General features: G+C 47.6%; 1 protein-coding gene across 1 annotated transcript in view; it reads left to right on the top strand.

Annotated features, from left to right (window-relative positions):
* Positions 1-24,663, top strand: part of IFT43 (intraflagellar transport 43) — a 69,465-nt gene extending 44,802 nt beyond the window's left edge. Inside the window, exons 4-6 of the mRNA XM_029597435.1 lie at positions 13,582-13,614; positions 15,317-15,363; positions 24,587-24,663. Coding sequence (XP_029453295.1) covers positions 13,582-13,614; positions 15,317-15,363; positions 24,587-24,663 — 157 coding nt within the window. The remainder of the gene's footprint in view (positions 1-13,581; positions 13,615-15,316; positions 15,364-24,586) is intronic.
* The last annotated feature ends 542 nt before the right edge of the window (positions 24,664-25,205 follow it).

Below are 25,205 nucleotides of genomic sequence, written 5' to 3'. Positions count from 1 at the left end.
AGGCCAAAAGTTGGTTTAAACTGATTGTCACTACTGGAAAAAGCCGGGAATTTATGGGTAAAAATCAGTTTAAACTGAAAATGAAGGACCCTACATATATTGTAGCAATTTTCAAAAGCCCACTTACATGTAAGTGGGCTTTTGAAAATTTACAAACTCCACAAGTAAGAAACTTGGGAGCTATCATGGATAACAGGTTAAACCTAAAAGCATTCATAAATCAAACTACTAAGGACTGCTTCTATAAAATCCAAGTCTTAAAAAGAATAAGACCACTCTTCCATTTTCATGACTACAGAACTATTCTACAATCAATAATTTTTTCGAAACTAGATTACTGCAACTCTTTGCTATTAGGTCTTCCATCATCTCACACCAAACCCCTTCAGATGGTCCAAAACACGGCTGCTAGAATATTAACTAACACACGGAGAAGAGACCACATATCACCAATCCTCAAAGATCTGCACTGGCTGCCAATTCATTACAGAATCATATATAAGTCCATAACCATTATTTACAAAGCTATACATCAACAATCTCAGCTCACCCTTCAAATTCCTCTCAAAAAATTCACGTCCAAAAGACCAATCAGAGAGTCCTATAGAGAAACCCTACAAGTACCACCCTCCAAATCTATGAGGCACATAACCGCCAGAGACAGGGCTTTCTCCACTGCAGGACCAACATTGTGGAACTCCATCCCACCAGATTTGCGACAGGAACCCTGCCTCCCTACATTTAGGAAAAGACTTAAAACGTGGCTATTCACGAAAGCCTTTCCTGAACCAAACTAAACCTATTCCATTATTACCTATTCGCTCAGACTTTGCCTTAATCATAATAATTAATATCCCTACCTCATAAGGGCAATTCTTCAACGCTATAAGCACATTGACTGGCATATATGTTATATATATTTAAACCCCTGCTTCTTTTCTCTGATCCAAGTTATATTACTCCCTTGTTTTATTGTAACTGCATTCCTTAGCCTTCTCTTGTTTAACGTTTTTTACTACTATTACTATTATTTTATTATTATTATTACTTAGATCAATGTTATTTATTGCCTTTTGTTCCCTATCTACTTGTTAATTGTAAACCGACATGATGCGATTTTTATCGCGAATGCCAGTATAGAAAAACTTAAATAAATAAAATAAAATGTAAAACCCAGTTTTAAGTATGTAAATGCTTTTGAAAATCAGGCCCATATTTTGTTGGTTTGTTCAAAGGTATCTCCTCCTATTCTCCAGGACCAATGTGACTACAAGAACTCAGTACTATATGATGTCTATTTAATATTTACGTTCTTATGTGCAGAAACTCTGTTTAATGTAACGCCTTAACCGCGACTGTTTTGTTCAATGGAAACCGACCTGATTTGATATGTGTATCGAGAATGTCGGTATATAAAAATTCTAAATAAATAGATCCAGTTTCTTGTTACTCTCAGGGGTAAGTGGTGGGTATCCCAGAGTCATTTGGTTAATCAGTTTATGAGCAATAATTTCAGGACCCTGTCCAACTCCTTTTTAAACCCCACTATCAGGTCGATACAGTAACGTGCGGTTAAAGATTCCCCGTCTGTAACGTGCTGGGAGCGCACAATACAGACGAGTAAGGCGATCCAGCGATACAGTCTCCAGTTTCACGCGTCCGTAGCGCTTCTTAAAACAGACGCATAACCCTTTCCGCACGCAGCATGTATATGATGTGTAAATGAACGAATTAGCTGTATAATGAAGGAATTAGCTATTCCCCTCCGATACTGTAACAGGCGCTGATATTATCTCCTTAGTAACCTGCTGTTTTGCCGCGGCCTTAACGTGTTAGTTTACCGCCTCCCCCTAGTAGGTGTTAGGACTGTGAGTCTAGTAACAAATCCATCGACACCGCTTAAGATACTCAAAAACAATAAAACACAATTAAAAAAAAAGCGATACAGAGATGATCGAGAAAATGTAATGCTGTGGGACACATAAAACCTGTCAGAAGAAAAAATAAAAATTTTTAAATACCTGTCGGAGGGCCGCGTGGGTCCAGGCGGGCGGCGGGATCCAGGGGGCGGGGGGTGGACGCGCGTTAGTTTCAGACGACCGGTGGCGGAAGCCGGGGGGTCGCGTGTTAAATCTAGGCCGGGTCGCACAGACGCGCATTCATCCAGGCGGAGGAGCCAGCGACGAAAGCAGCCGGCTCCTCCGCCTGGATGAATGAATGCGCGCCTGTGCGACCCCTGCGATTCGGCGCTCAAGGCGTGACGTCACGACGCCCGACGTCACGGCATGTGACTGCCTTGAGCACCGAATCGCAGGGGTCGCACAGGCGCGCATTCATTCATCCAGGCGGAGGAGCCGGCTGCTTTCGTCGCTGGCTCCTCCGCCTGGATGAATGCGCGTCTGTGCGACCTGGCCTAGATTTAACACGTGACCACCCGCCCCCCAGCTCCCGCCGCCGGCCATCTGAAACTAACGCGCGTCCACCCGCCCCTGCCGCCGCCTGGAACAGGCACCCACCCGCCCGCAGCCTATATTTAACACGCGACCACCCGCTCCCCGGATCCCGCCGGCCGCCTGGACCCACGCGGCCCTCCGACAGGTATTTAAAAATTTTGTTTTTTACACTTCCTGGTGCCTGTCATTTCAAATGACATTTGAAATGACAGGCACCAGCGCACCCAGGTTACTGTATAGGCGCTGTATTAAGCGCCTATACAGTAAAATGGGTTGCGCGGGCATAACCCTTCCCTAACGCTTCACAGCCGCGGCATGCATTTGCATGCAATTAGAGGAGAGTATCGGGGAGTTAGTGAAGAGAACTGTGGGTGCGGGGAGGAAGGGTGCGCCTGACACTGCCGCACTGTTTCTACCGCGGCCTTACAGTGTCGAGCCGTATGTTAGTTGCCTTGACTTCCTCCTCTAGCAATGAATTCCACAGCTTGATTGTGCGCTGAGTGAAAAAATACTTCCTATGATTAGTTTTACCTCTGCCAGTTGCTAGTTTCATAGAGTATCCCCTAGTCCTAGTGTTGTCTGAAATGGTAACTAACCGTTCCCTGTTTACCCATTCCACCCCCCTCTATTTCCTCTTCATACTGGAGCCATTCAATCCTCTTTACCATCTTGGTTATCCTTCTCTTTACCTTTTTTAATTCTGCTCTATCTTTCTGAGCATGTCTGCTGCTTCCATTAGTTCGCAGGCCCTAGAGCACCAAAACGGTACTGGGCCCATCCCAGCAGCCGCTGAAGAGAAGGAGGCCCAGGGGCAGGGTCACTGTGGAGCCCGTCCTGCCAGTGAGGCCTGGAGAGAACGGTGAGAGAGAGAGTGTGTGTGCTGAGCAGATAGGGTGGAGAGAGAGAAGGTGCTGGGTAGATGAGGGTGGGGATGAGAGAGAGAGTGTGTGTGCTGAGCAGATAGGGTGGAGAGAGAGAAGGTGCTGGGTAGATGAGGGTGGGGATGAGAGAGAGAGTGTGTGTGCTGAGCAGATAGGGTGGAGAGAGAGAAGGTGCTGGGTAGATGAGGGTGGGGATGAGAGAGAGAGTGTGTATGCTGAGCAGATAGGGTGGAGAGAGAGAAGGTGCTGGGTAGATGAGGGTGGGGATGAGAGAGAGAGTGTGTATGTTGAGCAGATAGGGTGGAGAGAGAGAAGGTGCTGGGTAGATGAAGGTGGGGATGAGAGAGAGGATGGTGGCATTGTGGAAAGAAGGCAAAGAATTGGGGGGTGATGCAAAGAAAAGAGAGAGGGATGCTCTGGCAGGGAGTGATGTGCTGGAGTGGCTGTTAGTAGGTAAATTGGAGAGGCAACAGCAAACGTTTGCCTAAGGCTCCTAATACCCTTGCAGCGGCCCTATTTATGAGATGGAGGGAGCAGAGCTCACACAGTACTCAAGGTGTAATGACATTTTTAGGTTTATTCTCCATTCCTTTCTGAATCATTCCTATAGAAACATAGAAATGACGGCAGAAGACGACCAAACGGCCCATCCAGTCTGCCCAGCAAGCTTTCACACTTATTTTTCTCATACTTATCTGTTACTCTGACCGCTGAGGGTCAGGGCCCTTATTGGTAGCTTTTCGCTTCTAATTTCCTTCCACCCCCACCATTGATGTAGAGAGCCGTGCTGGAGCTGCATCTAAGTGAAGTATCAGGCTTAATTGGTTAGGGGTAATAACCGCCGCACTAAGCAAGCTACATCCATGCTTATTTTTTTTACCCAGCCTGTGCAATTTAGTCCTTGTTGGTAGTTGTCTGAATGTACATCCTCTTATCTTCATTCCCCCTGCCATTGAAGCAGTGAGCTGCGCTGTATGTGTATTCCAAGTGAAGTATCAGGCTTATTTGGTTTGGGGTAGTAACTGCCACAACAAGCAAGCTACTCCCCTGCTTTTTGTGAATGCAAATCCTTTTTTTTCACATTTCCTCTTGCCGTTGAAACATAGAGCAATGTTGGAGTCGCATTAACCATGTGTACGTTTATTGAATAAGGGTAGTAGCCGTCATTCCCGCAAGCCATCCCCATGCCTCTTCTCTTCCTTCACGTCCTCAAGACTTTATGGATCCCCAGTGTTTCTCCCACGCCCCTTTGAAGTCCTTCACAGTTCTGGTCTTAGTCTTTACTCCTAGCATTCTCTTTACTTTACTCCTGCTGCTCACTGAGCTGAGGATTTCAAAGTATTCCTCCTGTGTTTTACCTACTTAGAATATTTTGTTTAATCTGCAAATTTGATCACTTTAAGGTCTTTTCCCATAGTGCATCAGGCACTTAATGTATTAATTTGGCAATGCATGTAAATCTGAGGGAAGGAGAGAGCAAAGTCTAGGGTCCATCGCGCTCTCTCTCGATTGAGCTGCTCATGGGGCATTTTGTGCACTCATTTCAAATCTTTCTGGATTTCAGTTCTCCCATGACATACCTCGGGATCAGATTTGCAGTGCTGATGCCCTTTAAACTGTTTGAAATGGAGGGCAGTAACCTTTCTGCCTCAAGCACTGAGTGCTGCTCCCCGCCTCTTGCGTGCTCGACTGCTGCATGCTTTCATGTTAGCTGCCACAAGGTCGTGTCTGGCTGGCTGTGGTCCAGAGCGCAGGTTCATTCGCAGACCTGCTGGGTGGCGTAAGATTTCAAGGACATGTTCATCACCATTAATCCCAGTTATGTCCCCAGTTAAAACTGCTTAACTGTGTCCAATTAGCCATGGAGCATTTCTGGCCTTCTCAGTGTGTGTTAGGTGAGAGAGAGCGCGTGAGAGATGGGCTGGGCCAGAAGCAGTACTGACATCACCAGAAGGGTCTCTTCTGCATTTATGTCCTTTTACTGCCTAGGCCCTGAATAACACTCTCAGAATGGGGGACAGCTCTTAGGAAATCAGACACTTGGGGCTACATTTTCAAAAAGATGGCCTTGCAGAAAATCCAGTTTTATGCCTGTAAATGGGCGGTCGTACGTTTGAAAGTGTGCGCAGAAGTGATATCGGGCGTATTTTTACGCACACTAGAGAGAGGTGCTCGGGGGCAGAAAGCATACACGCACATATTTTCCATTTTGTAAATCTCATGCATGTGTGCTGCATTGGGGTAAGGGTAGGAAACCGAGTCTAGGACTAACAGTCATTACTGGGACTGCTGCTTTTTAATACTTATATAAATGATCTGAAAAAGGAAAGGATGAGTAAAATGATCAGATTTGCAGATGATACAAGATGGACACACTCATCACTGCTCTTTGTTTCTCCCAAGAGGAAAGGACGAGTTCGGGTTTACTCTCGGTGAGTGTGTGCCTCCCATTTCTTGTCACTGCGGGAGGAGAACCTTCTAAGACCAAGGCATCTTTAAGTCCACTTGACATTCGTTTGTGACCCCGAGGCGCGAAGTGATGATGTGACAGGAGGTGCCCTGGAGGAAGGTGCGTTTTGGCGAGTCGTCTTCACTAGCGCTTGAAGCTAGCCATGGGGTAAATTCCATGTGCCAGGTCCTTTGGAGGGAGAGTTGCTTCTTCCTCCACCTTTGGCATCAGGGGTTGACGCTGGAAGGGACGGAGAAGCATTCCACCGGTTCCTCTCCTGTGGCTGAGTCTCCGGTTCTGAGACGCTTCCTCTTACCATTGAAGCCAACTGAAGTAACACTTGATCCATTATGGGATCTTGTTGCAGTCTCTCTGTTTCCCTTCTCAAGTAACATAGTAATGACAGCAAAAAAAGACCACATGATCCTTCCAGTCTGCCCAGCAAGGTTCTTATGGTAGTAACTGCCACTCCATGCAGGTTACCTCCAAGCCTTATGTTAAGGGTAGTAACTGCCACTTCATTCAGGTTACCTCCAAGCCTTATGTTAAGGGTAGTAACTGCCGCTTCATTCAGGTTACCTCCAAGCCTTATGTTAAGGGTAGTAACTGCCGCTTCATTCAGGTTACCTCCAAGCCTTATGTTAAGGGTAGTAACTGCCACTCCATGCAGGTTACCTCCAAGCCTTATGTTAAGGGTAGTAACTGCCACTTCATTCAGGTTACCTCCAAGCCTTATGTTAAGGGTAGTAACTGCCGCTTCATTCAGGTTACCTCCAAGCCTTATTTTAAGGGTAGTAACTGCCGCTTCATTCAGGTTACCTCCAAGCCTTATGTTAAGGGTAGTAACTGCCGCTTCATTCAGTTTACCTCCAAGCCTTATGTTAAGGGTAGTAACTGCCGCTCCATGCAGGTTACCTCCAAGCCTTATGTTAAGGGTAGTAACTGCCACTTCATTCAGGTTACCTCCAAGCCTTATGTTAAGGGTAGTAACTGCCACTCCATGCAGGTTACCTCCAAGCCTTATGTTAAGGGTAGTAACTGCCACTTCATTCAGGTTACCTCCAAGCCTTATGTTAAGGGTAGTAACTGCCGCTTCATTCAGGTTACCTCCAAGCCTTATGTTAAGGGTAGTAACTGCCACTCCATGCAGGTTACCTCCAAGCCTTATGTTAAGGGTAGTAACTGCCACTTCATTCAGGTTACCTCCAAGCCTTATGTTAAGGGTAGTAACTGCCGCTTCATTCAGGTTACCTCCAAGCCTTATGTTAAGGGTAGTAACTGCCGCTTCATTCAGGTTACCTCCAAGCCTTATGTTAAGGGCAGTAACTGCCACTTCATTCAGGTTACCTCCAAGCCTTATGTTAAGGGCAGTAACTGCCACTTCATTCAGGTTATACAGTGCACTCAGGTTCTGAGGTTCATCATAGCAGCGGTACACAAGGGAGAGTTCTTGGTATCTCTCGAATTGTGAGAGGCATATGTGCACATCGCCATCAGGCTGGAGTACCAGAGATTCCTGAGGCTCATGGTCCTAAGGGAACATTTTCAGTTTTGAGCCCTTCCCTTCAGCTGGTGATGACTCCGCATATCTTCACCAAGGTGATGGTGGTAGTGGCAGCCACATTGCAAAAGGAGGATGTGTTGGTGCATCCATGTCTGGACGACTGCCTGATTCATGCGAAATCAGAGGACCTCTGTTGACAATCAGTACAAAAGGTACAGATGTGCTTGAAGTCTCTAGGATGTGTGGTGAACCTAACAAAGAGCCATTTAATCGCCTCTCAAACTCTGAAGTATATGTGAGCTCAGATCAACACACTGGCGGAGAGTGTTTCTCACGGAGAGAGATTACAGAAATTGCAGAGTCAGATTTGGAATCTGCTAGAGCTTTTGGTGCCCAGGGTCTGGGACTATTTACAGGTCTTGAATTCAATGGATCGACATTGGAATTAATACACTGGGCATTCATGCGGCCTCTGCATGGGGCTCTTCTCTTCTGCTGGATTCTGTTACTGGAAGGAGGAAGCCAGGGCCAATGTTTTATGATGGCTTATTTGTACTAATCTCCACCGTGGAGCAGAATTGGAGGTTCTGAATTGGGTAATAGTCATCACCCATGCTAGCATCTCAAGAAGGAGGGTGGCGTGTCAAGATGAGTCTGCGCAGGGCCAGTGGTCGAAACAGGAGGTCTCATGGTCTATCAGTTGGTTAGAGAAGAGAGCAGTGCGTTTCATGTTGCTTACCTGTTTGCCACAGTTATGTGGCCATCCAGTACAGATCTGTGGGACCCAACCGGTGATGCCTTAGCCTGGAGGCACAAACTTAGTCTGACTCCAACCTGTTAAAAGCACTTCTGTCTTTATTTGATAAATACAACGAACATTAGTAGACTTCTTATCTTCAGCAAAGTGTACTCTTATTACTCACAGTCTTGTATCACTTCCCTCCGTATTCACAGCTTCATTACAGTTCAGTGTTTGGACAGCATTATTCTACAGGCGCTGCCTTCCTCCTGGAGACCTGGGCCTGGTCTGACTATCCCCACCTGGATCCCAGTTCTTATTCCTTCCCTGCTAGACCCAGCCCACAGAGTTCTCTCTCTCAAGGGGAATTAAGGTGGATTAGGCATCTAGCCTAGTCCAGTGCAGGTTTACGGGGGGGAAAGAGGGGAACTGTGTCACATATCCCCCCTCAGCTTGGACCCATTTATCCGAGCATTTTCATTCCCCCTGGATCCCATCCTGGGAAGTGCCTCACATCCCCACTCTTTCTTATCTGGCCTCCTGCCAGTTAGGCTTGGGGTCAGGGTTCTAGGGTTATGCTCACTCTCATTTACTAGGGTTACCCTAGACCGTACTATAGTCACCACCCATTGTGCAGAGTGAATCCCCAGTCTCTTAATCAAGTCCCTTGCTGGTTCTGGGTTCGAATTCCACCCCGGCGGAACTTTTTGAACTGGCTGTGGTGCCTCCATTGGTGATTTCTCTGGTATCCTCACGGCACTGTCTGGCTACTCACCTGCGCTGATCACTGGGGTCTCCACAGCACCACCCTCTGGGCTTTCTTCCATGCCTCTCCAGAATCTTCATGGTGCCTCTCACTGGGCACTCCGTGGTGTCTCTTGCTTGACTTTCCATGCCTTCTCTCTCAGGGTTTCTCACTGGAGCATTTTCTGGATCTCTGGTAGTGTTTGGGCACCCTACAAGGTCTTTATCAGGACCAGCTGTAGCACTAATCTCAGGCCTTACTGCAGCAGAGTTCCTTGGTGCCTTCCGAGCGCACTGCAATACTTCATTTAGCTCTTGATCCATTTCTGCAGACAACACCCATAACTCAACTACTGTCTGTGTCCATTCCTGACTTCGGTTCTCCATGAACCGCCATTCCTCTCTCTTGGATTCTATGGCTTCTAGGAGTGGCTTCATGCTCTCCCTCAGCTCTGCCTCTTGGGTCTGGAGAACTGCCATGACATCATACTCCATTACTATGCCCTTCTCAAGCCCTCTGGCACATCTTTCTTCTTTCGCCTACTTCAGCCTACCCATTGGATCCAGACCAGGGTTTTGGTAATACTGCCAGGCCTCTAAGCAGCTGCACTTCTTGAATGGCAGAGTAGCTTGCTTGCTGGAAGAGAGTCACACCCTGTTCCCATTCACTTCACTCACAGCCCACTCTGGCAGCTTTTCCAGGGCCACACCCTGCTCAGCACAGCCTTGCTGCACCACTATCTCACACTCCCTTTTCTTTTCCAAAGGCAAAAAGGTAAAAAAAACAAACCCCTGTATAACCAGCATTAACTTGCGTACTTGTTATTCCCTAACACTCTCAGCAGAGCATCTCTTTAAACAGTTTAAACCTTACTACTCTCTAGTTGTCTCTGCAACTAGACCCATGAATCAGTTTGCTCTCTAACTGAAATCTTTAAACTGTGGCTTTGGCTTTTTTTCTCTCTTTAGTGCTGCTTTCTGAGCCACACCCTTTCACAGGCCTTTGTGCTCATGCACTCCTGCGCTCTTAACTTAGTTTTAGAGTCACAGGCACCCTGTGTTACGTACTTTGTTTTAGAACCACAGGACCGCTTCACAAGTCTCTGAAATTTACACAGATACTTTTCATTTCTCTTCAGCAGGCTGCTTAGCTTCCAAACTCACAGCAGACTACACACACACACACACACATTTCTTCCTTCCCTCTGGAGGCTTTGGGTTTTTTTTCTCTGTATCCCATGCATTACACCATATATGGGTCTCTAGTTGTGATCCCTTAGACCTGGAGGCACAAACTTAGTATGACTCCAGCACTTCTTTCTTTATTGGTAATTACAACAAACAAACATTAATACTCTCATTACTCTCAGTCTTATACCGCTTTCCTCAGAACTTACAGCTTCATTACAGCTCCATGTTTGGACAGCATTATTCTACAAGAGCTGCCTTCCTCCTGGAGACCTGGGCCTGGTCTGACTGTCCCCACCTGGATCCCAGTTCTTATTCCTCCCCTGCTGGGCCCCGCCCACAGAGCTCTCTCACTCTCTCAAGGGGTTTTAAGGTGGACCAGGCATCTAGCCTGGTCCTGCACAGGTTTAAGGGGGAAAATAGGGGCACTGCATCACAGGATCCTATTGAATGATGTGACAATAGTGGCCTACATCAACCATCAAGGCGGAACCACGAATCAGGCAGTAGCTCGAGAGGCCCAAGAGTTGATTCTCTGGGCAGAGCAGCACTTGGAATGACTAACGGTGTCTCACATCACCGAGGTGGACAACATTCAGGTGGATTTTCTCAGTTAGAGAAAGTTAGACCCCTGAGAAAGGGAGCTGTTGGAAGCAGAGATGTGTCTCATTCATGGAAGATGAGGGCATCCCCATATGGACTTAATGGTGACCAAAGAGAACTTCAAGGCATTGCTTTTTTACAGCTGCCACAGAGAACACAAAATGGAAGGAATCAATGCTCTGGTTCTGCCGTGGACTTGAGGGATTCTTCTTTATGCCTTCCCTGCATGGCCTCTGGTGGACAAGGGATTAAGGCGGATAGAGAAACATCTGGGCAATGTGATCCAGTAGCTCCAGAGTGTCCACGTTGACCATGGTTCCCAGATCTGATCAACATGGCCATAGACGTGTTGCTTAGTTTTGGATTTCAGTTGACTCTTTTCCACCAGGGCCCAATATTTTTGGGTCAGGTGGCTCACTTCTGTCTCATGGCCTTGCTTTTGAGAGGAGACAACCGAGACGGAGGGGATATTCTGAAGCAGTTATTTCCACCTTATTGCAGGCTAGGCGACCTTCTACATTCTTAGCAGATGTGCATATTTGGAGGGTCTTCGAGTCCTGGTCTACTGTTGACGGAATGCATCCTCAGCCTTTTCAGGCTACGGTGTCACATATTTTGGATTTTCTACAGGAAGATTCTAGTTAAGAGACTGGCTTTTAACTCTTTGAGAGTTCAGGTAGCGACATTAGGTTGTATCCAGGGTAATGTGTCCACACATCCAGTTGTTATACAGTTCCTTCAGGAAGCTAAGAACTTGTGATCTTGGGTGCGGAACTTTTGTCCATCTTGGAATCTGAATCTAGTCCTTAGAAGATTGTGTAGGGCTCAGTTTGAACCAATAAAGAGGGCTATGTTCAGCCAGGAGAATTACAGAGCTCCAAGCACTGTTGTGTCGAGATCCCTTCTACAGATGTTGGATTTGGGGGTATCTTTATGCATGGTGCCACCTTTTTTGCCTAAGGTAGTTTGGCATTCCATCTTCATCAGATAGTGGACTTTCCAGCATTTCCAGATTTGGATTCCTCTGTGCCTCATGCGGGGGAGCTTAGGCTCTTAGATGGGAGGCATGCAGTATTGAAGTATTTAAAGGTCATTAATGATTTCAAAAGATCGGATCACTTCTTTGTAGATCGGATCACCTCTTTGTATTGTGGTGTGGTCCAAAAGAAGAGAGGTAAGGCATCTAAGGCTATACTTGCACGGTGGCTGAAGGTAGTGATCAAGTCGGCTTACATTTCTAAAGGATGCCTGGTGCCTGGGGGATTTAGGGGCACACTCAACGCATTTGCAAGAAACCTGAGCTGAGCACATCAGGTGTCTCCACATGAAATTTGCAGGGCGGCTACTGAAAAGTCATTGCACGCTTTTGCTAGGCATTATCACTTGGATGTCAGGGCTCCGAATTATATGTGCTTTAATGAGAGTGTTCTATGAGCAGAAATCTCCAGGTCCCACCCGAGTTAAGGGGAGCTTAGGTACATCCCAGGAGTCTGAACTGATCTGGGTAGGTACAGGGAAAGGAACATTGGTTCTTACCTGCTAATTTTCATTCCTGTAGTACCACAGATCAGTCCAGAGACCCGCCCATTTACTAGGGGGGAGAGTCTGCCGCTCGTACTGTTGCTTTGCATATAGTGCGGAGTTGTTGGAAGTTTCCAATGCTGATCACTTATGTTAAATTTGGGAAATGAATTTTCCATTGTCTTTTGGGCAACTTCACCTTTCTTCGGCTCGCTGGAGGGGAGGGAGTTTGCTTAGATATTTATGGTTGTTACTGTCATCTTGGCTTAGGTACAGGTCAATACTGAGGGACTGCAGATGGCACACTGGGTTATGTACAGTGTCAGTGAGACTCTCTCTGTCTCCATCTGCTGGCAGGGAGGCAAAACCCAGGAGTCTGGCCTGATCTGGGTATGTACAAGGAACTGCTGGAGACAGAGAAATACTGAGGGACTGCAGGAGGCACACTGGGTTATGTACAGTGTCAGTGAGACTCTCTCTGTCTCCATCTGCTGGAGGGGAGGCAAAACCCAGGAGTCTGGCCTGATCTGGGTATGTACAAGGAACTGCTGGAGACAGAGAAATACTGAGGGACTGCAGGAGGCACACTGGGTTATGTACAGTATCAGTGAGACTCTCTGTCTCCATCTGCTGGCAGGGAGGCAAGACCCAGGAGTCTGGCCTGATCTGGGTATGTACAAGGAACTGCTGGAGACAGAGAAATACTGAGGGACTGCAGGAGGCACACTGGGTTATGTACAGTGTCAGTGAGACTCTCTCTGTCTCCATCTGCTGGAGGGGAGGCAAAACCCAGGAGTCTGGCCTGTTCTTTGGTAGGTACTACAGGAACAAAACTTCGCAGGTAAGAACCTGCTGGCAGGGAGGGAAGGGTTACAGACTGATCAGTTTTTCAGATTTGAGTACTAACAGTTCTGTGGTGACGACACCAAATGGTTGTGGCTCTCATTTACTTCCCCTTATACAATATTTAGCTCCTGCCTTTTCCCTGGTAGCTCAAGGTGAGTTACATTTAGATGCAGTAGGTATTTTGTGACGGATTAGGTAGAAGGGGTGTAACTTTGATTAGTGACTTTTCCAGTGCTGACCAAGCACGAATTGAAAGCAGATGGACATAATGGCCTTGGTTTTTCCAGAGTGGGCTCTTCCCCTTTCTCTTGCAGGCTAGGCCCAGAGATGGTTTTCTCTGGCTTTATCTGGTTGTAGGTTTCTGCAGCAGGGGCAGAGATCTCTCTATGGAAGCCGTGAAGCAAACAGAGCCTGGGGGAGGTTTGGGCCTACTGCCTTTGTTCCAAACAATCAACGAGTGATGAAATATCTCTTGAAACCAATTCCGGCATTTAATTAACTATTGAAAGTGCTTCTTCAGCTCCTCGCATTATAAATATGGAGATTTGTCCCTATTGGGAAGTGAGGAAGTCTGGGGGGCCAATAGGTGATATTGAGAGGATTGAAAGCCCATTTCTTCCAACTGATTCAGTTCTAACCATTTTCTATTTCAGAACAGTAAAGAAAGCTGCAGAAGAGATGGAAGAGTAAGTTAAATCCTAACTTTATTGCCTGGTCAAAAATAAAGATTTGATCATCGTATTATGTTGAAGGGCTGGGAGTGTGTATACTAGTGCTAATGTACTGGGATGTGTGGATCCCTCTGTATTCAGGGGCTGAGAAAATATACTGCTGTAGTGTGAGCTTCGTGATGTGCTCTGGGGCTGAGAGTGTGAATCCTGGCACTAGTGAGCTGATGTGTGTGGATCATAATGTGCTTATGGGCTGGGAGTGTGTATCCTGGTACTAGTGAGCTGGGGTGTGTGGATCATGATGGGCTCATGGGCTGGGAGTGTGAGTCCTGGCACTAGTGAGCTGGATTGTGTGGATCATGATGTGGTTAGGGGCCTGGAGTGTGAGTCCTGGCACTAGTGAGCTGGGAGTGTGAGTCCTGGCACTAGTGAGCTGGGGTGTGTGGATCCTGATGTGGTCAGGGGCCGGGAGTGTGAGTCCTGGCACTAGTGAGCTGGGGTGTGTGGATCCTGATGTGGTCAGGGGCCGGGAGTGTGTGTCCTGGCACTAGTGAGCTGGGGTGTGTGGATCCTGATGTGGTCAGGGGCCGGGAGTGTGAGTCCTGGCACTAGTGAGCTGGGAGTGTGAGTCCTGGCACTAGTGAGCTGGGGTGTGTGGATCCTGATGTGGTCAGGGGCCGGGACTGTGAGTCCTGGCACTAGTGAGCTGGTTTGTGTGGATCATGATGTGGTTAGGGGCCTGGAGTGTGAGTCCTGGCACTAGTGAGCTGGGAGTGTGAGTCCTGGCACTAGTGAGCTGGGGTGTGTGGATCCTGATGTGGTCAGGGGCCGGGACTGTGAGTCCTGGCACTAGTGAGCTGGGGTGTGTGAATCCTGATGTGGTCAGGGGCCGGGAGTGTGAGTCCTGGCACTAGTGAGCTGGGGTGTGTGGATCCTGATGTGGTCAGGGGCCGGGAGTGTGAGTCCTGGCACTAGTGAGCTGGGGTGTGTGGATCCTGATGTGGTCAGGGGCCGGGAGTGTGAGTCCTGGCACTAGTGAGCTGGGAGTGTGAGTCCTGGCACTAGTGAGCTGGGGTGTGTGGATCCTGATGTGGTCAGGGGCCGGGACTGTGAGTCCTGGCACTAGTGAGCTGGGGTGTGTGGATCCTGATGTGGTCAGGGGCCGGGAGTGTGAGTCCTGGCACTAGTGAGCTGGGGTGTGTGGATCCTGATGTGGTCAGGGGCCAGGAGTGTGAGTCCTGGCACTAGTGAGCTGGGGTGTATGGATCATGATGTGGTCAGGGGCCGGGAGTGTGAGTCCTGGCACTAGTGAGCTGGGAGTGTGAGTCCTGGCAGTAGTGAGCTGGGTGTATGGATCATGATGTGGTCAGGGGCTGGGAGTGTGAGTCCTGGCACTAGTGAGCTGGGAGTGTGAGTCCTGGCACTAGTGAGCTGGGGTGTGTGGATCATGATGTGGTCAGGGGCTGGGAGTGTGAGTCCTGGCACTAGTGAGCTGGGGTGTGTGGATCATGATGTGGTCAAGGGCTGGGAGTGTGAGTCCTGGCACTAGTGAGCTGGGAGTGTGAGTCCTGGCAGTAGTGAGCTGGGGTGTGTGGATTCTGCTGTCACCTTCTCCCTGTCCCACAACATGTTCTGATATACGGAAGGAGGCTGGAGCATAGAGGTAGATGGGTTTTCAGATCCAGTAGTTTGTTTCTGATCCTACTCTTTCCCCCAGGCGGCGATTCCGACAGCAGAGTCTGGACGGGTCAGATGAGGAAGGAGGTAAGAGTGTTACCACAAGGTTTAATTAGACCCCCTAGATGTCTGGGTATGTGTGCTGTGGGAAGAGCTGCTCCCTACAGCCTGCAGACAGGAAGGGAGAGGCTCAGAGCTGCTGGAGGAGGATACAGATTAGTAATCAGATGCTTTGCATTCTTTCTGCTGCCCAGGGTAGGTATGAAGTGCCCTGCCCCACACACTGTGGCATGGAGATCTAGGACTGAGGTCTTGCAAAAGGAGGGTAGGAGTCCCTGACTGTGATTAAGGGGGGAATGGGTGCAGTCTGTCTGAGTGCCTCTCTCTCCCCCGCTGCTTGTGCAGAGCTCAGTTGCTTGTATCTAAGGATGACCTTTTTTAAAGGCAGGATCCAGCTTCATTTCAAAGGGCCCGAGGCAGCAGAGGCCCAGAGTGAGTGCTGACCATCCCCAGGGAACATTCTGCCCCTCCTCAGCCCCCCTGTGCCTTCATCCTGACACACTCGCTGAGGGCCTTCATAGTAACACCCTGACCCAGTACTGACAGCAGAAAGGGACCAAGTGGCCACCCAGCCTGCCCAGCAAACTGCCACCTCGTGCAGCTTACCCCCATACCTTATGTTAAGGGTAGTAACTGCCACCTCGTGCAGCTTACCCCCATACCTTATGTTAAGGGTAGTAACTGCCACCTCGTGCAGCTTACCCCCATACCTTATGTTAAGGGCAGTAACTGCCACCTCGTGCAGCTTACCCCCATACCTTATGTTAAGGGCAGTAACTGCCACCTCGTGCAGGTTACCCCCATACCTTATGTTAAGGGCAGTAACTGCCACCTCGTGCAGGTTACCCCCATACCTTATGTTAAGGGCAGTAACTGCCACCTCGTGCAGCTTACCCCCATACCTTATGTTAAGGGCAGTAACTGCCACCTCGTGCAGGTTACCCCCATACCTTATGTTAAGGGCAGTAACTGCCACCTCGTGCAGCTTACCCCCATACCTTATGTTAAGGGCAGTAACTGCCACCTCGTGCAGCTTACCCCCATACCTTATGTTAAGGGCAGTAACTGCCACCTCGTGCAGCTTACCCCCATACCTTATGTTAAGGGCAGTAACTGCCACCTCGTGCAGCTTACCCCCATACCTTATGTTAAGGGCAGTAACTGCCACCTCGTGCAGCTTACCCCCATACCTTATGTTAAGGGCAGTAACTGCCACCTCGTGCAGCTTACCCCCATACCTTATGTTAAGGGCAGTAACTGCCACCTCGTGCAGCTTACCCCCATACCTTATGTTAAGGGCAGTAACTGCCACCTCGTGCAGCTTACCCCCATACCTTATGTTAAGGGCAGTAACTGCCACCTCGTGCAGCTTACCCCCATACCTTATGTTAAGGGCAGTAACTGCCACCTCGTGCAGCTTACCCCCATACCTTATGTTAAGGGCAGTAACTGCCACCTCGTGCAGGTTACCCCCATACCTTATGTTAAGGGCAGTAACTGCCACCTCGTGCAGGTTACCCCCATACCTTATGTTAAGGGCAGTAACTGCCACCTCGTGCAGGTTACCCCCATACCTTATGTTAAGGGCAGTAACTGCCACCTCGTGCAGGTTACCCCCATACCTTATGTTAAGGGCAGTAACTGCCACCTCGTGCAGGTTACCCCCATACCTTATGTTAAGGGCAGTAACTGCCACCTCGTGCAGCTTACCCCCATACCTTATGTTAAGGGCAGTAACTGCCACCTCGTGCAGGTTACCCCCATACCTTATGTTAAGGGCAGTAACTGCCACCTCGTGCAGCTTACCCCCATACCTTATGTTAAGGGCAGTAACTGCCACCTCGTGCAGCTTACCCCCATACCTTATGTTAAGGGCAGTAACTGCCACCTCGTGCAGCTTACCCCCATACCTTATGTTAAGGGCAGTAACTGCCACCTCGTGCAGCTTACCCCCATACCTTATGTTAAGGGCAGTAACTGCCGCTCCGTGCAGCTTACCCCCATACCTTATGTTAAGGGTAGTAACTGCCGCTCCGTGCAGCTTACCCCCATACCTTATGTTAAGGGCAGTAACTGCCGCTCCGTGCAGGTTATCCCCATGTTTCTGTTAAGGGCAGTAACTGCCGCTCCGTGCAGGTTACCCCCATGTTTCTGTTAAGGGCAGTAACTGCCGCTCCGTGCAGGTTACCCCCATGTTTCTGTTAAGGGTAGTAACTGCCGCTCCGTGCAAGTCACCCCCATGTTTCTATTAAGGGTAGTAACTGCCGCTCCGTGCAGGTCACCCCCATGTTTCTGTTAAGGGTAGTAACTGCCGCTCCGTGCAGGTTACCCCCATACCTTATGTTAAGGGCAGTAACTGCCGCTCCGTGCAGCTTACCCCCATGTTTCTGTTAAGGGCAGTAACTGCCGCTCCGTGCAAGTTACCCCCATGTTTCTGTTAAGGGCAGTAACTGCCGCTCCGTGCAAGTTACCCCCATGTTTCTGTTAAGGGCAGTAACTGCCGCTCCGTGCAAGTTACCCCCATGTTTCTGTTAAAGGTAGTAACTGCCGCTCCGTGCAAGTTACCCCCATGTTTCTGTTAAGGGTAGTAACTGCCGCTCCGTGCAAGTTACCCCCATGTTTCTGTTAAGGGTAGTAACTGCCGCTCCGTGCAAGTTACCCCCATGTTTCTGTTAAGGGTAGTAACTGCCGCTCCGTGAAGGTTACCCCCATGTTTCTGTTAAGGGTAGTAACTGCCGCTCCGTGCAGGTTACCCCCATACCTTATGTTAAGGGTAGTAACTGCCGCTCCGTGCAGGTTACCCCCATGTTTCTATTAAGGGCAGTAACTGCCGCTCCGTGCAGGTTACCCCCATGTTTCTGTGCTGATGTTATATGCTTTTTCTTGGCGGTGCCCTGCTCCGTGCTGGTGCCGTACGCTTCCTCCTGGCGGTGCCCTGCTCCGTGCTGGTGCCGTACGCTTCCTCCTGGCGGTGCCCTGCTCTGTGTCGATGCCGTATCTTTTCTCCTGGCGGTGCCCTGCTCCGTGCTGGTGCTCTGAGTTTCCTCCCATGTTCATTTGAGGTGTTTGTGTGTTTGGGGTGAAGCGTGGCAGGGCACATTCGTTCTCATTTTCGATTTTAGATGCTTGAATCCCGGCACGGTCTTTGTTTCTCAGGGAGGGTCCGCAGGGACTGGAATCTCAGTAGCTCCTGCCTTTGTGGGCACAGATGAGTCCCGTCATGGGCTAAATGAGAGCAATTTCCTTCATTTCATGTGGCTTCAATCACCCTCCTGTTCAGCATTCTCAGCCTTTGCACTGCTTCTCTTTCTCTTTCTCTATCTGTGTGCGTTCAGGCAGGGCTCTGACAGGATACACACTATGAATATGCATGGGACATATTTGCATACATTAGAGAACCAATATATGATAATTATCTCGTCCATATTCATTGTGAAGTACCCTCTCTTCCCTGCTTTATACCTGCAGGGGGGGAGGGGCGGGAGGGGGAGGCAGGGTCTCTGCTTTATACCTGCAGAACAGGAGGGGGAGGGGCGGGAGGGGGAGGCAGGGTCCCTGCTTTATACCTGCAGGACAGGTGGAGGGGGAGGGGTAGGCAGGGTCTCTGCTTTATACCTGTGCAGGGACTTCTAAGTAGCATCCCCGGTGTCTCTATGGAAGACACCAGTTGTGACTGGTCCCACGATGTTGCCTGAGATCGTGTTGAATGGGTCCTTAATCCCTCAGGGACAAGCCAGTCCTTATATATGTTATCTGAGTTGCCTCCTTAAATGCCTTACACCTCTTATTTGTACCCTTCCACAATACAAGGAGGTGAAATCATTAGTAACCTTCAGATACCTCAGTGAAGCTCGCCTTACATTGAGGAGCCTACGTTCTCTTGTGTGATGCTTGAAGGGATCCACATTTGAGAAGGCCGGAAGTTCCAGAGTCTGACAAAGATTCCCCCATCTCTGAAATCTGCAGAACAGGATCTCAGCAGATACAAATCCGAGTGCTGCTGTCACTGTTCCCAAATTCTGGCCCCGAAAGGAGAAGCTGCAACTCCCCGTCAGAGCCCTGATGTCATCGGAGCACCAGGGCCCTGTAACCCGTGGAGTGCGGCTCGCAGCAGAACTGAGTTGGTTCCTGTGATGGACTCATTCAGGGAGATTGCATGAAAGGAACCGTCGTTTAGAAACAGATCATAACCCACCTTCTTTATCTCTCTGAAGATCGCCCAGTCCTGGGCTTCTTGAGCTTAATGAAAGGGTTGTGTCTGATTCTGAAGACCCTGGTATTAATAATGAGGGGAACATAAGAACATAAGAAAATGCCATACTGGGTCAGACCAAGGGTCCATCAAGCCCAGCATCCTGTTTCCAACAGTGGCCAATCCAGGCCACAAGAACCTGGCAATTACCCAAACACTAAGTCTATTCTCTAAGTGAACTTAATAGCAGGTAATGGACTTCTCCTCCAAGAACTTATCCAATCCTTTTTTAAACACAGCTACACTAACTGCACTAACCACATCCTCTGGCAACAAATTCCAGAGTTTAATTGTGCGTTGAGTAAAAAAGAACTTTCTCCGATTAGTTTTAAATGTGCCCCATGCTAACTTCATGGAGTGCCCCCTAGTCTTTCTACTATCCGAAAGAGTAAATAACCGATTCACATCTACCCGTTCTAGACCTCTCATGATTTTAAACACCTCTATCATATCCCCCCTCAGTCGTCTCTTCTCCAAGCTGAAAAGTCCTAACCTCTTTAGTCTTTCCTCATAGGGGAGTTGTTCCATTCCCCTTATCATTTTGGTAGCCCTTCTCTGTACCTTCTCCATCGCAATTATATCTTTTTTGAGATGCGGCGACCAGAATTGTACACAGTATTCAAGGTGCGGTCTCACCATGGAGCGATACAGAGGCATTATGACATTTTCCGTTTTATTCACCATTCCCTTCCTAATAATTCCCAACATTCTGTTTGCTTTTTTGACTGCCGCAGCACACTGAGCCGACGATTTCAATGTGTTATCCACTAGGACACCTAGATCTCTTTCTTGGGTTGTAGCACCTAATATGGAACCCAACATTGTGTAATTATAGCATGGGTTATTTTTCCCTTTATGCATCACCTTGCACTTATCCACATTAAATTTCATCTGCCATTTGGATGCCCAATTTTCCAGTCTCACAAGGTCTTCCTGCAATTTATCACAATCTGCTTGTGATTTAACTACTCTGAACAATTTTGTATCATCCGCAAATTTGATTATCTCACTCGTCGTATTTCTTTCCAGATCATTTATAAATATATTGAACAGTAAGGGTCCCAATACAGATCCCTGAGGTACTCCACTGTCCACTCCCTTCCACTGAGAAAATTGCCCATTTAATCCTACTCTCTGTTTCCTGTCTTTTAGCCAGTTTGCAATCCACGAGAGGACATCGCCACCTATCCCATGACTTTTTACTTTTCCTAGAAGCCTCTCATGAGGAACTTTGTCAAACGCCTTCTGAAAATCCAAGTATACTATATCTACCAGTTCACCTTTATCACATGTTTATTAACTCCTTCAAAAAAGTGAAGCAGATTTGTGAGGCAAGACTTGCCCTGGGTAAAGCCATGCTGACTTTGTTCCATTAAACCATGTCTTTCTACATGTTCTGTGATTTTGATGTTTAGAACACTTTCCACTATTTTTCCTGGCACTGAAGTCAGGCTAACTGGTCTGTAGTTTCCCGGATCGCCCCTGGAGCCCTTTTTAAATATCGGGTTTACATTTGCTATCCTCCAGTCTTCAGGTACAATGGATGATTTTAATGATAAGTTACAAATTTTTACTAATAGGTCTGAAATTTCATTTTTTAGTTCCTTCAAAACTCTGGGGTGTATACCATCCGGTCCAGGTGATTTACTACTCTTCAGTTTGTCAATCAGGTCTACCACATCTTCTAGGTTCACCGTGATTTGGTTCAGTCCATCTGAATCTTTACCCATGAAAACCTTCTCCATTACGGGTACCTCCCCAACATCCTCTTCAGTAAACACCGAAGCAAAGAAATCATTTAATCTTTCCGCGATGGCCTTATCTTCTCTAAGTGCCCCTTTAACCCCTCGATCATCTAACGGTCCAACTGACTCCCTCACAGGCTTTCTGCTTCGGATATATTTAAAAAAGTTTTTACTGTGAGTTTTTGCCTCTACAGCCAACTTCTTTTCAAATTCTCTCTTAGCCTGTCTTATCAATGTCTTACATTTAACTTGCCAATGTTTATGCTTTATCCTATTTTCTTCCGTTGGATCCTTCTTCCAATTTTTGAATGAAGATCTTTTGGCTAAAATAGCTTCTTTCACCTCCCCTTTTAACCATGCTGGTAATCGTTTTGCCTTCTTTCCACCTTTCTTAATGTGTGGAATACATCTGGACTGTGCTTCTAGGATGGTATTTTTTAACAATGACCACGCCTCTTGGACATTTTTTACTTTTGTAGCTGCTCCTTTCAGTTTTTTTCTAACAATTTTTCTCATTTTATCAAAGTTTCCCTTTTGAAAGTTTAGCACAAGAGCCTTGGATTTGCACACTGTTCCTTTTCCAGTCATTAAATCAAATTTGATCATATTATGATCACTATTGCCAAGCGGCCCCACCACCGTTACCTCTCTCACCAAGTCCTGTGCTCCACTGAGAATTAGATCTAAAATTGCTCCCTCTCTCGTCGGTTCCTGAACCAATTGCTCCATAAAGCTATCATTTATTCCATCCAGGAACGTTATCTCTCTAGCGTGACCCGATGATACATATACCCAGTCTATATTGGGGTAATTGAAGTCTCCCATTATTACTGCACTACCAATTTGGTTAGCTTCCCTAATTTCTCTTAGCATTTCACTGTCCATCTCACCATCTTGACCAGGTGGACGGTAGTATACCCCTATCACTATAGTCTTCCCCGACACACAAGGGATTTCTACCCATAAAGATTCAATTGTGCATTTAGTCTCATGCAGGATGTTTATCCTGTTGGACTCTATGCCATCCCGGACATAAAGCGCCACACCTCCTCCCGACTGCTCCTCTCTGTCATTGCGATATAATTTGTACCCCGGTATAGCACTGTCCCATTGGTTATCCTCTTTCCACCATGTCTCTGAGATGCCAATTAAGTCTATGTCATCATTCACTGCTATACATTCTAATTCTCCCATCTTACTTCTTAGACTTCTGGCATTAGCATACACACATTTCAAAGTTTGTTTTATGTTTGTATTTTCATTCTGCTTTTTAATTGATAGGGATAAGTTAGAATTTTTTAGCTCAGCTGAGTTTTTAGTTACAGGCACTTGGACTACTTTTCTAATTATTGGAACCTCACTGTCGGGATGCCCTAATTGTAATGCATCATTAGTATCCTTTGAAGATACCTCTCTCCGAACCATGTGCTGCTGAGCGACTGTCAGCTTTCCCCTTTGTTCTAGTTTAAAAGCTGCTCTATCTCCTTTTTAAAGGTTAGCGCCAGCAGTCTGGTTCCACCCTGGTTAAGGTGGAGCCCATCCCTTCAGAAGAGACTCCCCTTCCCCAAAAGGTTCCCCAGTTCCTAACAAAACTGAATCCCTCTTCCTTGCACCATCGTCTCATCCACGCATTGAGACTCCGGAGCTCTGCCTGCCTCTGGTGACCTGCGCGTGGAACAGGGAGCATTTCAGAGAATGCTACCCTGGAGGTTCTGGATTTAAGCTTTCTACCTAAGAGCCTAAATTTGGCTTCCAGAACCTCCCTCCCACATTTTCCTATGTCGTTGGTGCCCACATGTACCACGACAACCGGCTCCTCCCCAGCACTGTCTAAAATCCTATCTAGGTAACTCAGCCTGCTCCACATTCGCTTTGTGATCCCATGTGACTGTAAACTTGGTTGCAGTTCTTACCTATGCTACAGATGCTCAGGAAGTGAGAGCTGCCAGGCAGAAATTACTCTGAGACATTTGGCAGCTGGTAAAACACACGAACTGAATCTTCTCTGATGGACACTGTCGAACGCCTGGGTTCGTTCTCTGCTGGATTCACCGTTAAACTTACTGCTCTTGAATCTAGAGCTGACGAGATAGAGCTAGAGTTACCAGACCTAAACTCGGCAATATCTAAGATTCAATGCACTATGATGTCTATAATTTAAGAAAGCTTGCTTTTATATAGGAAGAATTAATCATTGGAGAAGAAGATGAGCTCTCTGCTTCAACGGCAGGGGAGAAGAAAAACTGATACTTCACGCATATCCAGCATAGCTCTCTGCTTCAACGGCAGGGGAGAAGAAAAACTGATACTACACGCATATCCAGCATAGCTCTCTGCTTCAACGGCAGGGGAGAAGAAAAACAACCAATAAGGGCTGTATAACATAGTCTGGGTAAAACAAATAAGCATGGGTGTAGCTTGCTTATTGCGGCGGTTACTTCCCCTACTACCCCTAACTAATCAAGCTAGATATTTCACTTGGATGCAGCTCCATCACTGCTCTCTACATTAATGGTGGGGGTGGAAGGGAAATAGAACCAAAGAGCTAAGAGAAACAGATAAGTATGAGAGAAAAAATGTGAAGCTTGCTGGGCAGACTGGATGGGTCGTTTGGTCTTCTTCTGCTGTCATTTCTATGTTTCTATATGAGAGCTCGGAATTTGTGATTTTTAAACTTTCCTAAACCTAGATGGATTAGTCCAAATTAACTTTTGAAGAAATATTTTCATGAGATTGTCCATTTTCCTCTCAAAATGAAATTTAATCTAAATGTTATCTTCTGGTAGTGGCATTTGTATATCCTTGCCCCCAGCTGGAGACAGAATGTAGCTCCCTTCAGAGAGTGGGAGATTTAGAACCCGCATCCCCCTCCTGCCTGTAGGACTTGTAATCACTTGAGAAACTGGGACCGGGAGTCAAATGCATCTGGAATGTGACTGCAGCGGGCGGGCGAGGCCTCTTCTCCTTGGTTAGCAGCACTGACCTGTGCCTAGGCTTGCTGACAGACGGGCTTACGTCTCCACAGCTGCTCAGCACTTGCACATGTTTTAGGAAGAGGAAAGAGACTTTGCAGAATGCCCATGCTCAGTGACAACTTCTTTCTAGCCAGGCCATGAATATTCAGCATGCGAGCAGAGGCAGGGTCTCTGAAAAGCAGAGAGTGTGGTGGAGCAGTGGCAGGCTAAATAGCACTACCAGGGACAGTGACAGGGCGGAGACGTTTCTCACTGACCCTAGTCTCCCTTCTCTGCAGATATTCCTGTCATCCCAGACTTAGAAGAGGTCCAGGAGGAGGATCTGGCCATGCAAGTGGCTGCACCCCCCAGGTAATAGCAACAACATCAAGAAGAATTTCCAGTCCTTTCAAGATTGCACCCTGTGAGCGCTAAGAAAGGGCATTAACAGTAAAGCTGAGAGACGGTAATCATTCCCAGCATATCCTGGCTCATTCCTGTCAAGGTTTGCACAGAACAAACCCCCCTGGGGATGTACAGGGGAGAGTTATCTGAACGCAAGCAATTCAGCACAGGCCCACTTAGGGCTGATGGTGCCAACTTGCACACAATTTCCACAGGTCTATTTTTCTTTTATAATCATTTCTTATTCAATATTTCTGTGAATACAGTATTTTTATTTCCTTTGCCTTCCGCTCCATCGGTCAGGAACAGATGGACCCATTCTAGACCTGAAATTAGTCCGCAGCGTTTCCAGGTGCCTCCCTTTCATATGGAAACCCTTCAGTAAGAAAGGGAGACTGTCTGATGTCTCTTGACAGTCAAAAGTATCCTAGGGAAGCATTATCAGTTCAGTGCCAAGAACCTCTAACAAACTAATGATTGGAGCGCCGGCTTACCTCGGAAGAGAGGGCATAA

The sequence above is a fragment of the Rhinatrema bivittatum genome, chromosome 4 (genome assembly GCF_901001135.1).
Source record: "Rhinatrema bivittatum chromosome 4, aRhiBiv1.1, whole genome shotgun sequence".
Taxonomy (NCBI): Eukaryota; Metazoa; Chordata; class Amphibia; order Gymnophiona; family Rhinatrematidae; genus Rhinatrema; species Rhinatrema bivittatum.
Note: the sequence above shows the minus strand (reverse complement) of the source record. Positions and strands in the feature narration are given on the sequence as shown.